This window comes from Chiloscyllium punctatum, chromosome 19, assembly GCF_047496795.1.
Source record: "Chiloscyllium punctatum isolate Juve2018m chromosome 19, sChiPun1.3, whole genome shotgun sequence".
Classification (NCBI taxonomy): domain Eukaryota; kingdom Metazoa; phylum Chordata; class Chondrichthyes; order Orectolobiformes; family Hemiscylliidae; genus Chiloscyllium; species Chiloscyllium punctatum.
Genome location: NC_092757.1, coordinates 52,825,979 through 52,841,782, shown reverse-complemented (window position 1 = coordinate 52,841,782; position 15,804 = coordinate 52,825,979). Strand labels below are relative to the sequence as shown.

Sequence of the window (15,804 nt, the reverse complement as noted above, 5' to 3'; positions counted from 1 at the left end):
AAGGAATCTCAGCCCAATCCCACACAGTTACTTCAGGTATCCCCCAAGAATCCAACCTCAGCCCTGTTTTGTTTCTCATCTACAAGTTGCCCCTCGGGAACACTCTCCAAAAGCAGAGCCTTAGTTTATACAAGTACACTTAAAAAAAGTAGGCTCTATCCCAACAATGACCACCTCTCTCAACTATTCCACTGTTGCTAAAGAACCAGATTGTTTATTTGACATCCAAAACTGGAAGAAAAGAATCTTTCTCTAATTAAAAATTGGGAAGGCTGAAGCACTCCTGGCTGGTCTCTGCCTTCTACCTTCCATAAATAGGGACCATCTGCATCTCCGATTCTCATGTCTCAATTTGCAGGGAGTCACCTATCTTCCATTGTCAACTGATCTGAACAGATTAAGCAACATTTTGACTTGAAATTTCCAGCCTTGTTTCAAATGCTTTATGAATTTGTTGCTCCCTAGCCCTGTTATAACTCCACCTCAATAAATTTCCAAACTCTAAACTCATCCAGTCCTGGATTCTTCAGCAGCCCTGGTTTTATGCTGCCTTCAGTTACCCAGTCCCTAAGCTCTGGAATTTCCTTCCTACACCTCTCTGCCTCTCTACTTTGCTTTCTCCCTGCTCAGAGACTACCTTCATCACATGAGACATCTCTTCCTGAGACACAGGGCCATGTTTGGTTATCACATTCCCCTGAAGCACCTGAGACATTTTAATACATTAATGGTGCGAAACAAACATAAATTGCTGTTGTAATCCAAAATAAAATGGAGAGGTTTTTGAACATAGGACATATTTTCTCTCAGAATAGTAGAAAGTGATTTCTGCAATATAATCATGAGATTGAGTTATTATAACATTTATCAACTTTGTCTGACCTGTTATTAAAGTACAATTTGCAGTTAGACCAATGTATTGTATTATTCTTTATAGAGACCATAAATGCTCATTTTATAAGTTCTCTCAATCATACCATTTATGTGTCACCAGATGCTAAGTTTACAAGTGATTGATAGCACTCAGTGATTGGAATAAGTTACATGCTAATGAAGGGTCATACATAAACATTAATCTATTTATTTAGGCACTAATGAGTCAACTGTACATTTCAGTCATTTTGTTTGTGATTTCTGTAATTTTGTGTGTTCGTTTCCCACTAATCTTTGCGATTTATACAGTGCAACTATTGCTGTGAATATCAATTCAGATGCTATCGACTGAATTTCAGAAGTGCTTCACTGGCTAAAAAAGTGCTTTGTCATGTCCTGAATTGGTGAAAGAAGCTTTAGAAATGAATGTTTTATGTACTATTTTCCCTCAGGAGATAACACCCTTAATTACAATTGATTTATGAAAGGAATGTCCTTGATGTGCTAAACACGTTTTTGTTATGATTCCTTAAGGCATCTCTTCACCTTAAAAATGCAGCCAAATATCATGTGATGGAGTCTCGTATGCTGACTAAGAGGAAAATTGCCACTTTTATGATAGTTAAAAATCATACAACACCAGATTATAGTCCAAAAGGTTTCTTTGGAAGTACAAGCTTTTGGCTGCAACCACCTGATGAAGAAGCATCACTTCGAAAGCTAGTGCTTTCAACTAAACCTGTTGGACCATAACCTGATATTGTGTGATTTTTAACTTCGTCCACCCCAGTCCAACACTGGCTCCTCCAAATCATGACATTTGGCATAGTGAGTTTTCCAAGAGGTATTTAGAACTGATTGGAAGGCAAAATAGATTATCCCACTTGAGTTGGGCAGAAGATATTGTTTAAGGACAGCACTGCTGTTGGGAAGAGTTCAGCTAAGTCCAAGTTTACTTGGATTGGGCGGATCTGCTTAGTTTCCCTGACAGGAGATCAGAGTAGATTGACTACTGACAGCAAGACTCAGATCACCAAGTACAAAGCGCAGTTGGCAAAATACGTGCAATCTCCAGGCACAATGCCAATGGGCCATCAATAAAATTCAAAGGAAACATTCCAGGATTTATAACAATCCATGCTTATCAACAGAGTGGGACCGATCTTCAGGAGAGGAAGGTTGCAGGATACATAACCAGAGAAAATAAATGACCAAGAGAGCTGAATCTGGGAGCAGAATCATGAAGGATCTGGTAGGATCAGCAATGTTAATTTTGGTTTCATTTTTAAAATTGCCAAACGTGAAATTTTGTTGCCTCTCAGCAGGGTCATTCTATAATTCAGTTCTTTCAGTGTGTTGATTTCCATAAGGATTACATCAATAGTGATAATGGGCCTATATTTCCTATTGGTCAGACAGTCATTAGTCCAACATGGTTGGGAGGTGCGCATGGGGAGACTGCAGTACCACCACTAGAGCAGATTTGGAAGGTATTGACCAGATCCCCTTCCCCTTTCTCTGCAAATGAACCCCTTTCTCCTGCTATACATCGGATCCCTTCCACCCATTGCACACCCAATTCTCTTTTCCTTGCTCTGTAACCAGAAATTACACATAATCACCCCAGACCCACCCTGCCCCTGCCTTTTCTCTGGCTCCAGGCTGAATGGGACTGACCCCTTCACCCTCCCACAATTTGCTCCCCACGTACCCGGCTCCACACTCAATCCTTCCTGAAACGATTTTTCCTACCCACCCAACCGAGCCTAATCCATCACTTTGCCCCTTCGGAACCTTGTACCTCACCCACTTGGCATCCTTCACCCTAGCCACTTGGCATCTTACTCCATACCCAACTGGCATCCTATCCCACACATCTGGTATCCTATCGCCTAGCCCCCGGTACCTATCTTCCTATCCACCTGGCACCCTACCCTTACCTATCTGGTATCCTGACCCCAGCACCCTAGCTCCTACAGCTGATACCCAACCTACCTGACACCATAACCCCTGCCATCCTCATTTGGAACCCTAACATCATACTTACATTACTGTCTGACTGTGTAACTGTAGCTGTCAAAGTGGCTGCCTTGTTTGCCCTCACCCAACACTCACTACAGAAGAACTGTCCGAATGGAAGCATGGCTTCATATTTTTGAGGGAGCTCTGGTTGAAACCTCGTGTCAGAAGCTGCGAAAAATGTACGCACTGTTTCTGTTTGGTTAATGATCTAAAATGTAACTGTGCTAAAGTCTGAGGAGCCAACAGGGTCAGAGACCTTAAGGTAGGCGTCATTGGGTTCAAGGTGGAGGCTGTTTGAAGTCCAGGTTGACAGTCAATCATTATGTGTTGGATTCTGTGTCGCTGCAGTTTACCTAGAAGAGTACTATAAATTAAGACTCTCTCGGGTTAATGAGAAAAATAATTTAAGAGGATTTACTAAATATGAGAATAGAGTTGAGGAATCTGATGATGTGGTCCTGTTGGGTCCGGTAACGGTAGACGACGTCAATCAGGCTATTAAGGCAATGGACGTCGGTACCGCAGCTGGGCCGGACAGGATGACATTAAAAGATATAATTAAGAATTCCTCAAGTCATTCCCTCTAAAGCTGAGAGCCACAAGTAAAAGCAGCTTCATTGCTGAGCGTGTCTTTGCTCATGTCCAAACCATTATTCCTGTTCTGTGGTCAGTTATTATTCAGGTATCAGACTTGGTTCAATAGCAATTCCCTCAACTCTGAGGCAGGAGATTATGGGTTTGCCCATCAATCGAGTGACCTGGGCACATAATCAAGGCTGATTCATTCAGCCATTCAGAAATCCATTCAGAAATGGGGAGGTGGGGAAGGGGGCTGCACTTTCAGATGGGTCACCAACTCTCTGGGTGGACACAAGACATGCCATTATTTCAACACAGACAAGGTGAGTAACCCCTGTGTCCAGGTCAACATTTCATCCCTCACTCAACACTACGATAACAAGTTCCTTGATCACATTCTATATGCAGGATGTTCCTGTGGACAAACTGGCTACAGAAGCAACAATAATCCACTGGCTGTGAACAGCTTTGGGACATCCTGTGAATGTGAAATATATAAATGTACGACTTTTCCTGAGTGTGAAAAGGGATTGTGTTAGCTGCAATATTACCGAAAGCAACTAGAAGCTGCGAGCCAGGTATTGACCAAGGTGGTACCTACCTTTCCCAGGAAATCATTTTTGCTGACCAAATCCCAGTCCCACACCTCCACATGCAGTGTGTTCTCTGCCCCTGTGTCATCCAGGACAAACTCAAATACTTCATTCCAGCGGGGGTAACAGGACTTCTTCACAACCTATATCAAGAGATCTCAGTTTTCACTAGATTTTAACAAAGTCCACTTACTGCTGTTAATCCAAGTATTAAAGGCAACAAGGTATGCAAGCACTAATGACAATAAGTGAATAGTTATGTTGCTAGATGCTCTATCAATCACTAATCAGAGGGTGGCGAAGGGAGACTTTTATTTGAGGTCGTGCAGAGCCTTGCTAATGCAAGTACAGGTCGGAGACAGCATTATAAGGATCATGGCCCAATATTCTGGCCTGTACCCATCTTTACTGGGATTTTGTGCCATAATGGAGCTTTCCAAAATTCATTTGGTGTTAAACAGACTAGAAAATATTGTACAGGTGTATAAAAGATCAGACTTCAATCAAGTCAGATTGATCAAATGAAAGTCTACCCTGTCTGCCAAAGGAACTGAATTTGGTGATCTTTAGACTGGTTGCTCATCAATATGACTTCACAGTATGAAACTATTCAACTCAGTAGGGATTGCAGTTATTTAATGGTTGCACTAGGAGGACTGACTTGGGAAACAGAACTACAGCATTTATCCCAGTTTAATTTATAATCAAATTATAAATTAGAGAATCTATAAAATCACAGTAGAGGAGGAAAGCCCAAATTGCAGTTTTGCATCTCTCTCTGCTAGTGCAGTTCATTATGTTATTGACAGCAAACATTGACCCCAAAATATAAAGATTAAAATGTGAGGAAGATCATACAATGCCACAGAAAGATTAATAATGAAATGATTTGCACTATCATAGTTTATAACATAACAAGGACTGTGCCATCAACATGGCTTCATTTTATGACAAATTTAGTTTGTTAATGTTACAAATCTTGGGGCTGGTATTTCTCTTCTCGGTTCCCTGTTTTGGTACACTGATAAGGCAGTGGTTGAAAAATCCAACTGAGATGAGATCTACCCAATTCCTGCCAGACTGCCAACCTTTTGGATTGGGTGGAATGAAAGCGTCTTTTCATTGACATGATAGTGAACAATCTCCAGAAGTAACCATCATAGATATAATTCTTTTTTAAAACACCTTTTCTTTGAACACATTTGTTTATCAGCTATAACACTGCAGGACAAGAAAGTGAGAGACTGGGAGGGGCTTGGTGATTGTCGGTGGGAGAGCATGTGATGGGCTGCATGGTGGCACAGTGGTTAGCACTGCTGCCTCACAGCGCCAAGGACCTGGGTTCAATTCCAGCCTTCAGCAACTTCTGTGTGGAGTTTGTACATTTTCCTTGTGTCTGTGTAGGTTTCCTCTGAGGGGGCTCCAGTTTCCTCTCACAATCCAAGGTTGTGCAGGTTAGGTGGATTGGTCATGCTAAATTCTCCTGCAGTGCCCAGTGATACGCAGGCTAGGTGGGTCCGTGATGGGAAATATGGGGTTACTGGGATAGAGTAGGATGCTCTTCAGAGGATCAGTGCAGACTCAATGGGACAAAAAGCTTCTATCTGCACTATAGGGATTTTATGATTTGCTTCACCTCCAGGAATTCCTGCCTTATTTTGATGTATCCATCCTTCTCAGAAATTACTCATAGGTTGAGTTGCTTTTCTTGCAACTCCAGAAATGTTATAAATTTTTGACTTCCCTTGTGACATTCCCTTTAATTATCTATATTTCTTTACAATTGATTTATACATGTTTTCCTCTCCTATTGACAGTGTTAACTGAGGTAATCCCTGGAATCATGCACATTATATCACAAGGATAAGTACAGAATGGAGAGCTCCTGAGAGTTATTCTACTGAATTAGTAAAGCAAGTTTTAAAGGAAAGATTGCCATTTTAATAACTAATATAAATCTCTGAATCACATGAGTCATGGTTCAGACTGAATCAATTAACTTGGTTTCAAAATGATAAAAGAGGACTATAAATTAAACAGATAAGGCCAATTTCTCTAAGTTTACTAATGCTTCAACCCATGCCTTGAATATAGGTCATGATTTTGTGTTTAAACTCTTTTGGGTCCTCCTTTGCCCTACCTTTGTAACCATTCCCAACCCTGCAACTTTCTGAGAACTTGTTTCTCACTTCTGAATTATGTTCTTCTGATTCTGACCACTTGTAAATCCCCCAATTACCTGTGATGGGAAAGGACTCATAATCTTGGAATCAATGGTAGATTTTCTGAAACTTTTATTACCTGGAGTGTTGCAGTAAATCCCAATGTAGATGTGTTAAAAATACATTATACACTGTGCATTTATGAATGTGTGTTCTCAATATTTCAAACTCCCAACCCCAGGTAGAACAGGGTGCGGCAGAGGGTTGTTTGCTTAATATCTTCACACATTTCTTTTCTCTTTTTGGGTAAATGTTAGAAGGCTTTAATAACCTATTGAACAATCCTCCATTGTCAGTACATCCTTGAGTGGGACTTTGAACTGACAGCATTTGGCTCAGAGGCAGGAGGTGCTACCTACCAAGGGACCAGACCTCTACAGCAGAGGATCAAATGGTTGGGCATATTTAGAAAATCTCCCAGGTGCAAAATGTCACAAAACTCTTCATGTTGAAGGCAAAGTGAGAGGCAAGCACGTGGGCAGGAGGAAACAACAGGAGAGAGGCTGAGGAAACAGGCACTCCGGGAGCTGAGAACAAGGGCAATCTATCGCTATAGAGAAAGGTGAAAGCCATGGAAGTGAAAGAAAGTAAAGCAGTTACCTACTTATTAAAAACAAATTTCAGGCATCCAGGATGCATTTTATGGCCCACCCATCAATTCTCTGAAGGCAGAGAGTGGGACTGGGGCACATAAAATATAGTGGATTGTTTCTTTCCCCTCCATTCTCAACCTCGTGCCCCTATCCATTTTACAGAAAGTGGCATTAGTCAGCCAGCCTGCCCTTAGGCCTATTGAGGCCATTGAGTGGACAATAAACTGCCAATTAAGGATTTCATTTCACCTCTGCTGCAATGTTTCGGTCTGTGGGAAAAGTAGCGACATAGCAAACAGCCTGGCAGTTTTTGGTTGGTGGGATGTACTTGCTTTGCCAGCCCATGACCCAGGATGGTATCACCTTTCCCTTGTGCCTCCCCGATGGCTTACACCAACCCTGACCACACTATCACACCAACTGGGGTCTCCCAGCCTTGATCCCCCAAAATCCCTAGACTTAGCTGAAGCCCAGAAAACATTTTTACATCTTCTTCCTGATTGCCTGCAGTCCCAGCAGTGTCCACTATTATCTGCTGGCCAATCATATTGGTCAGTGGGCCTCAAGGGCAGGACTTGGTGTCCCTGATTCTGACAGGACATCCCTATCTGATCTATTTAAGCCCCCCACTTCCCCATGCAGGGCAGGTAAGATTCTGGTGGGTGAGGTGCAAAGGAGATTAGCCAGTCAGGGGTGAGTTGAGGTGGGTAATCTGATTGTAAACGCATTGGAGACAGTTCAGAGAAAGTTTACCAGATTAATACGTGGAATGGGTGCATCAATTTCTGAGGAAGAAATAGTATCTGCTGGAGTTTAGAAAAGTAAGATTGAAACGGAGTCACAGAATTGTCACAGTGCGGAAGGAAGCTGTTCAGACCACCATGTCCGCACCAACTCTCTGAATGAGCATAGTGCCATTCTCCTGCTTTTATCCCCCATGCTCTCTTGAAGCCTCAATTGAACCTTCCTCCACATTTCCAGGCAATGCATTCCTGACCCTAAGCATTCACTGTATAAAAAAAATTTCCTCACATTACATTTGCTTCTTCTAGAAATTACCTCATTCCTGTTTCCTCTCGTTCTCCATTCTCTTTCCGAGAAGGAACAGTATTTTCGTATCGATTCTGTCCAGCTCGCTGGTGACTTTGAAAATTTCTGTCAGATTTCCTCTCGGCCTTCTTCTCACCAAAGAAAACAGTCTCAATGTCTCCAATCTACCACCAATCTTGTAACCCTTGTCCATATGATCTCCAATGTATTCACATCCTTCCTAAAGTCCCCAGAACCGTACACAATTCTTCAGCTGAGATCAAACTTCTGACTTATAAAGGTTCATCACCACATTCTTTGATCCCATACTTTAATCCCCAACGAATAAAGCTGAGGATACTGAGTTTATTGACTTCTCACTCTACCTGCACTTTAATGACTTACACACATATCCACCCAGGTCATTCTGCATTCTTCACATCCTCTATTTTATCCTTCATCCCCTTGTTCTTTTCCCTACATTGAACTTCATCTGCCATCTACCTGCCCACTGCACCAACTTGCTACTTTCCTTTCGTAGTTTTACACTGTGCTCCTCACAGTTTACAATGCTTCCAAGTTTTGTATCATCCACATCTGGGAAATTGTCCCCTACACTCCAAGATCTAGATTATTATAGAATAGGAAAAGCAGGCAACCCAGTCCCAATCCTGGGGGATGCCACAAACCTACTTTGCCTGAAAAATATCCGTTAACTATTTCTCTCCATCTCCTATCCCTTGGCCAACTTTGTATTTCTGTTTGATACTATCGTACTTGTTCCAAAACCTATACCTTATTTCACAAGTTTGTTGTGCGGCACTTATAAGATGCTGAATGTTCTTGGCAGGGTGAATGACTTCCTCTTGTGGGCGAATCACTGCAGATCATTGTTACAAAATAAGAGATCGCATAGAGAAGGTTTTTGTTCACACAGAGGACAGAGAGTCTTTGGAACTCTGTTCCTCAAAATGGGGTGGAAGCAAAGTCTTTCAATATATTTAAGGCAGAGATAGATAGATTCTGGATAAACCAGGAGGTGGAAGATTATCAGAGATAGCTGGGAATGTTGGGCAATGTTGAGATCAGCTTGATTTTAATTTTCTTTAAAACAACCAAAAGATTTAAAAAATATATTTTTCTAAATAACCTATTCATAGGTGTTATTACGTACCTCCAGAGCAGGTGGGACTTGAACCCAGGCCTCCCAGTCCAGGGTTATGGACACTATCACTGCACCACAAGAGGGCCCCCCAGCACAATATTATTGATTAGTAGAGCGAGTGCAAGGGGCCGAGTGGCCCACTACTGCACTTAATTCATACATGCCAACGCACCCCCCTTCCAGTAAAATCCACCCTTTTTATATATTGTGTTTAAATTATCCACTGGTTAAAGAACATTAGATTAGGTTAGTGTCAGAATACTTCTCCACACCTCACTCAATGATAGAATGACGGAACTGAAATGTAAATTACTAGGACCTTTTTAATGGAAGTTGGTCAACTCTAAATTAACACAGAAGGGAGAGGCTGGACTCACAGAGCTCTCTTGGGTTTTTCCATTGTATTGCACTCTGACAAAGGGATCCGATGCTCCATTTAGATCTTTTCGAGCCAGGTCTCTGAAAAGAAAAAAAACCTTGCTTTTACAAAGGCAGTAGGAGTATACTTAAGAGAGAAATCAGGAGGGAAAAAAGGGGACATGAGATAGCTTTGGCAAAGAGGGTTAACAAGAATCCAAAGAGCTTTTACAAATATACCAAGGACAAAAGACTAACTAGAGAGAGAATAGGGCCCCTCAAAGATCAGCAGGGTGGCCTTTGTGTGGAGCCACAGGAGATGGGGGAGATACTAAACAAGTATTTTGCATCAGTATTTACTGTGGAAAAGGACATAGAAGATATAGAATGGAGGGAAATAGATGGTGACAGCTCGAAAATTGTCCATATTACAGAGAAGGAAGTACTGGATGTCTAGAAACGCACTAAAGTGGATAAATTCCCAGGACCTGATCAGGTGTACCCTAGAACTCTGTGGGAAACTAGGGAAGTGATTGCTGGGTCTCTTACTGAGATACTTGTATCATCGATAGTCACAGGAGAGGTGCCAGAAGACTGGAGGTTGGCTAACATGGTGCCACCGTTTAAGAAAGGTGGCAAGGACAAGCCAGGGAACTATAGACCAGTGAGCCTGACGTCGATGGTGGGCAAGTTGTTGGAGGGAATCCTGAGGGCCAGGATGTACATGTATTTGGAAAGGCAAGGACTGATTAGGGTTAGTCAACATGGCTTTGTGCGTGGGAAATCATGTCTCACAAATTTGATTGAGTTTTTGAAGAAGTAACAAAGAGGATTGATGAGGGCAGAGCAGTAGATGTGATCTATATGTACTTCAGTAAGGCGTTCAACAAGATTCCCCATGGGAGACAAGTTAGCAAGGTTGGATCTCATGGAATCCAGGGAGAACTAGCCATTTTGATACAGAACTGGCTCAAAGGTAGAAGACAGAGGGTGGTGGTGGATGGTTGTTTTTCAGACTGGAGGCCTGTGACCAGTGGTTTGCCACAAGGTTTGATGCTGGTCGACAACTTTTCATCATTTATATAAATGATTGGATTTGAGCATAACAGGTGTAGTTAGTAAGTTTGCAGATGACACCAAAATCGGAGGCGTAGTGGACAGCGAAGAAGGTTACCTCAGATTACATCTCTAGACTACACCTCCTCCCACCCTGCCCCCTGTAAAAACACCATCCCATATTCCCAATTCGTTCGTCTCCGCTGCATCTGCTCCCAGGAGGACCAGTTCCAAAACCATACAACGCAGATGGCCTCCTTCTTCAAGGATCGCAATTTGCCCCAGACATGGTCAATGATGCCCTCCACCGCATCTCTTCCACTTCCCGCTCCTCCGCCCTTGAGCCCCGCCCCTCCAACTGCCACCAGGACAGAACCCCACTGGTCCTCACCTACCACCTCACCAACCTCCATGTAGAGCGTATCATCCGCCGTCATTTCCACCACCTCCAAACGGACCCCACCACCAGGGATATATTTCCCTTCCCTCCCCTATCAGTGTTCCAAAAAGACCACTCCCTCCGTGACTCCCTCGTCAGGTCCACACCCCCACCAACCCAACCTCCACTCCCGGCATCTTCCCCTGCAACCGCAAGAAATGCAAAACTTGCGCCCACACCTCCCCCCCTTACTTCCCTCCAAGGCCCCAAGGGATACTTCCATAACCGCCACAAATTCACCTGCACCTCCACACACATCATCTATTGCATCCGCTGCACCCGATGTGGCCTCCTCTATATTGGGGAGACAGGCCGCCTACTTGCGGAATGTTTCAGAGAACACCTCTGGGACACCCGGACCAACCAACCCAACCACCCCGTAGCTCAACACTTCAACTCCCCCTCCCACTCCACCAAGGACATGCAGGTCCTTGGACTCCTCCATCGCCAGACCATAGCAACACGACGGTTGGAGGAAGAGAGCCTCACCTTCCGCCTAGGAACCCTCCAACCACAAGGGATGAACTCAGATTTCTCCAGTTTCCTCATTTCCCCTCCCCCCACCTTGTCTCAGTCAAATCCCTCAAACTCAGCACCACCTTCCTAACCTGCAATCTTCTTCCTGACCTCTCCGCCCCCACCCCCACTCTGGCCTATCACCCTCACCTTAACCTCCTTCCACCTATCGCATTTCCAACAACCCTCCCCCAAGTCCCTCCTCCCTACCTTTTATCTTAGCCTGCTGGACATACTTTCCTCATTCCTGAAGAAGGGCTTATGCCCGAAACGTCGATTCTCCTGTTCCTTGGATGCTGCCTGACCTGCTGCGCTTTTCCAGCAACACATTTTCAGCTCTACCTCAGATTACAACAGGATCTTGATCAGATGGGCTGAGAATTGGCAGCTGGATTTAATTTAGTTAAATGTGAGATGCTGCGTTTTGGGAAAGCAAATCTTAGCAGGACTTATACACTTAATGGTAAGGTCCTCAGGAGTGTTGCTGAAGAAAGAGACCTTGGAGTGCAGGTTCATAGCTCCTTAAAAGTGGAATCAAAGGTAGATAGGATAGTGAAGAAGGCGTTTGGTATGTTTTCCTTTATTGGCCAAAGTATTGAATACAGAAGTTGGGAGGTCATGTTGCGGCTGTACAGGACATTGGTTAGGCCACTGTTGGAATATTGCGTGCAATTCTGGTCTCCTTCGTATCGGAAAGATGTTGCGAAACTTGAGAGGGCTCAGAAAAGATTTACAAGGACATTGCCAGTGTTGGTGGATTTGAGCTATAGGGAGAGGCTGAACAGGCTGGGGCTGTTTTCCCTGGAGCGTCGGAGGCTGAGGGGTGACCTTATAGAGGTTTACAAAATTGTGAGGAGCATGGATAGGATAAATAGATGGGGGAGTCCAGAACTAGAGGGAATAGGTTTAGGGTGAAAGGAGAAATGTATAGAAGAGACCTTAGAGGCAAATTTTCAAGCAGAGGGTGGTACGTGTATGGAATGAGCTTGTACTAGCCTCCACTAGCTGGTGGAGGCTAATACAATTGCAACATTTAAAAGGCATCTGGATGGGTATATGAATAAGAAGGATTTGGAGGGATATGAGCCAAGTGTTGGCAAATGGGGTGGGACATCTGGTCGGCATGGATGAGTTGGACCATTGGGTTTGTTTCCATGCTGCACATCTCTATGATTCTATAAAGCACCTTTCACACCACATGGTCTCCCCAAACTGCTCTTTAGACAAACAGCAGTGAAGCCTGTGCCATTGCTGTGAGTTTGGAGGAAGGTCATGCATGTTTTTTTGTTATAACAAGGACTGATGTAAAATAAACAGAAGTGAAGGAAGTACTGAAAACAACAAATGCTGAAGATCACAGTGGGTCAGACAACATCCATGGAGAGAGTGAGTAAGCTAACGTTTTGGGTCAAGAGAAGGAAGTGTCTGAAAACCTGAAGAAACTCTGAGATGGCCTGTGGGAAGAAGGTACAAAAATTTGAAAACACATAGCAACAGATTCAAGAACAGCTTCTTCCTCGCTCTCATCAGACTTTTGAATTAACTGGTAGAAAGTGAGGACTGAAGATGCTGGAGGACAGAGTCGAGAATGTGATGCTGGAAAAGCACCACTGCTATATTTCTCTTTTTTTGCCCAATTTGACTTAAATTCACTCTCCTTTGCAATTGTTTTTTTGTAACATTTATTATGTGTGGCTACCTTCAAATCCAAAGTGATGGCAACATGCTGATGAATGGTTTATGCCCAAAATGTCGATCCTGCTCCTCGGATGCTGCCTAACCTGCTGTGCTTTTCCAGCACCACATTCTCGACTTTTGAATTAACCTCTCATATACTGGAGTTGATGTTCGCCTGCACCTTCTCTGTAGCTATAACACGATACTCTACATTCTACTCTACTACCTGATGTACTTATGTAAGGTATGATTTGCCTGGATAGCACTCAAAACAATATTTTTTCCCAATATATGTGACAATAATAAACCAAATCAAAATCAACTGCAACATCACCATCAAGAAATCAGCTCTTTTGTACAAGACATAAATTCAGAATGTCTACTGGGCTACACGTTAAAATATGTAATGGGCAGTGAGGATGGGGTGACCGGGGATGTTTAGTGAAAAAGGCAAAAGTGAGGTCTGCAGATGCTGGAAACCAGAGTTTAGATCAGAGTGGTACTGGAAAAGCACAGTAGGTCAGGAAACATCCGAGGAGCAGGAAAATCAATGTTTCGGGCTAAAGCCCTTTATCAGGAATAGCCTTTTTAATGAAAAGGCAGCCAGAATGGCAAGATTAGAATTCTTCACAACACAATGACCAGAGTGTGTACAACTCTCACGCTACATCCTAATCTTCCCCTTCTGTGGAACATGCCCCTTGCCATAGTAGCATGGAGGAGAGAAAGGGCATTGCTGAGAGAGGACTGGCCAGGGAAAAGAGAAAGGTGAGTAATGCAGCCTCTCTGACTATTCCACCTCCTCCTGATTTAAAAATAGCCCCATTTAATCTGACATGGAATTTCCACAGGGAGACATTTCTGAATGATTTGAAACAGGAGACCTTTCACAACCTGAGTCATACCCAGCATCTGCTCCAAACTCAGCCAATATGGGCTAAAGGTTCTTTATTTCCCCATTTAATCGAATGACTTAAATTGCAGTAGTCACATGGACATGCCTGGGCCCTTATTTACCTCTGCACCCAGTTTTTTTAGAGACTCACTAGTTCGCACTGTAATTTATTAAAACAACCTGCCTCTCGACTATCTGTTATAAAGATCTCTCCTCAGAGGCAGCTTATAAAGCAATAGGCGGCTGAAGACTTGGTTGCCTCGGTGTGAGCTGCAGCTTAACTAGAAAATTTGCAGGGTTTGAGGCTTTTAAACAGCTATTTGTAAAGTTGACTGCCAGTAATTTAGAACAACAACTTCAGTCTGTCTCAACAGTTGCAATTAACTTGAAAAGTAGCATTATATGAACAAGGTATACAGTCGTTAAGATTAGATTAGATTAGATTCCCTACGGTGTGGAAACAGGCCCTTCGGTCCAACCAGTCCACACCGACCCTCCGAAGAGTAACCCACCCAGCCCCATTTCCCTCTGACTAATGAACCTAACACGACTGGCAATTTAGCATGGCCAATTCACCTAACCCGCACGTCTTTGGACTGTGGGAGGATTAAAATACAGAACAACCAGTAAACAGAAGATTATGAGACTTGTGTGAGTCATGAGTCTCCAAAACCTGATCAATTTATACCCTTCACCACTTGTAATGCACAAATTGAAGCTCACAATATCTCTATATTATTCTTAAGAATTTGTTAAAGTTGCAAATTAATCATCCATTAAACTTGTCACATAAAGATAAGCCGAGCAACAAGTAGTGCACGTACATTTTTGAAAACTTATTTGCTGACAGGATGTGGGCATTGCTAGCTAGGCCAGCACTTATTGCCCATCCCTAAATTGCCCTTGCAGTCCATGTGGTATGGTACACCCACAGTGCTTTTAGGGAGAGTATTCAGGATATAGAGCCAACAACAGTTAGTTAGAGAATGGCAGCTTAATTCCAAGTAAGGACAGTGTGAGTACTGTTAATGATTTCCAGGCAAGCACACTGGTGCAGAAAGTAAACCATCTAAACTGGAGTTACATTAGTGAAACACTTTGGAGATTTTACAACTGTCAAATTTTGCAGTCTTTTTTATCTGTGATATTCTCTTTTTTTTTTCCTATCTGTCTCTCTCCCAGTTTTTCTTTCTCTGGCGATATTTTTCCTTTTTTACCCAAGTTATCTTCAATTCACTGTCCTTTGCTATTGTTCCTTTGTAATATCTACTGTGTCCGGTACCTTCAAATCCAAAGTGATCAAGTGTGGATTAGAACGGCAACCTTATTAGTCTTACCGGAGGATCTTGCTGAAAAAAAGAAAAAGTTTATTGCATTACAGTCACTATTTATAGTTTACACGAATGTCTGCTACATTACGACAAAGACTATTTGGAGCACACGAGCCTAGATCTGTCTCCTACATGGTCCTTCTTTACCCTGAGTAAATCCCTGTGACTTCAGCACAATGGATGGTTCTTACTAAAATCAATCACTAACCCTTTCAGACCAAATGTCCAAGTCGGACCTGCTCTTAAGGCATGTAAAAGCATTTTATAAACATTGTAGATCCACTTATTTAGTTTTGCCCTATGTGAGTGTTATCTGAAGATAGTTCTGTGCATCTCTCACAAGGAATAAAAATGTAAATGTTTTATTGTGAATATCAACAGCGGCATGCACCAAGGTGTATACATCATGCATAGAAACTCAAAAGGTTGATTTGAAAATATCTACAACACCTACTGA

At 42.9% G+C, this 15,804-nt stretch overlaps 1 protein-coding gene across 2 annotated transcripts in view; it reads right to left on the bottom strand.

Annotated features, from left to right (window-relative positions):
• Nucleotides 1–15,804, bottom strand: part of rasa4 (RAS p21 protein activator 4) — a 255,322-nt gene that overhangs the window by 72,727 nt on the left and 166,791 nt on the right. For both annotated transcript variants that reach the window (XM_072589403.1, XM_072589404.1), the window contains 2 exons: nucleotides 9,454–9,535; nucleotides 4,076–4,210 (listed from right to left, as the gene is read on the bottom strand). In XM_072589403.1, coding sequence (XP_072445504.1) covers nucleotides 4,076–4,210; nucleotides 9,454–9,535 — 217 coding nt within the window. The remainder of the gene's footprint in view (nucleotides 1–4,075; nucleotides 4,211–9,453; nucleotides 9,536–15,804) is intronic.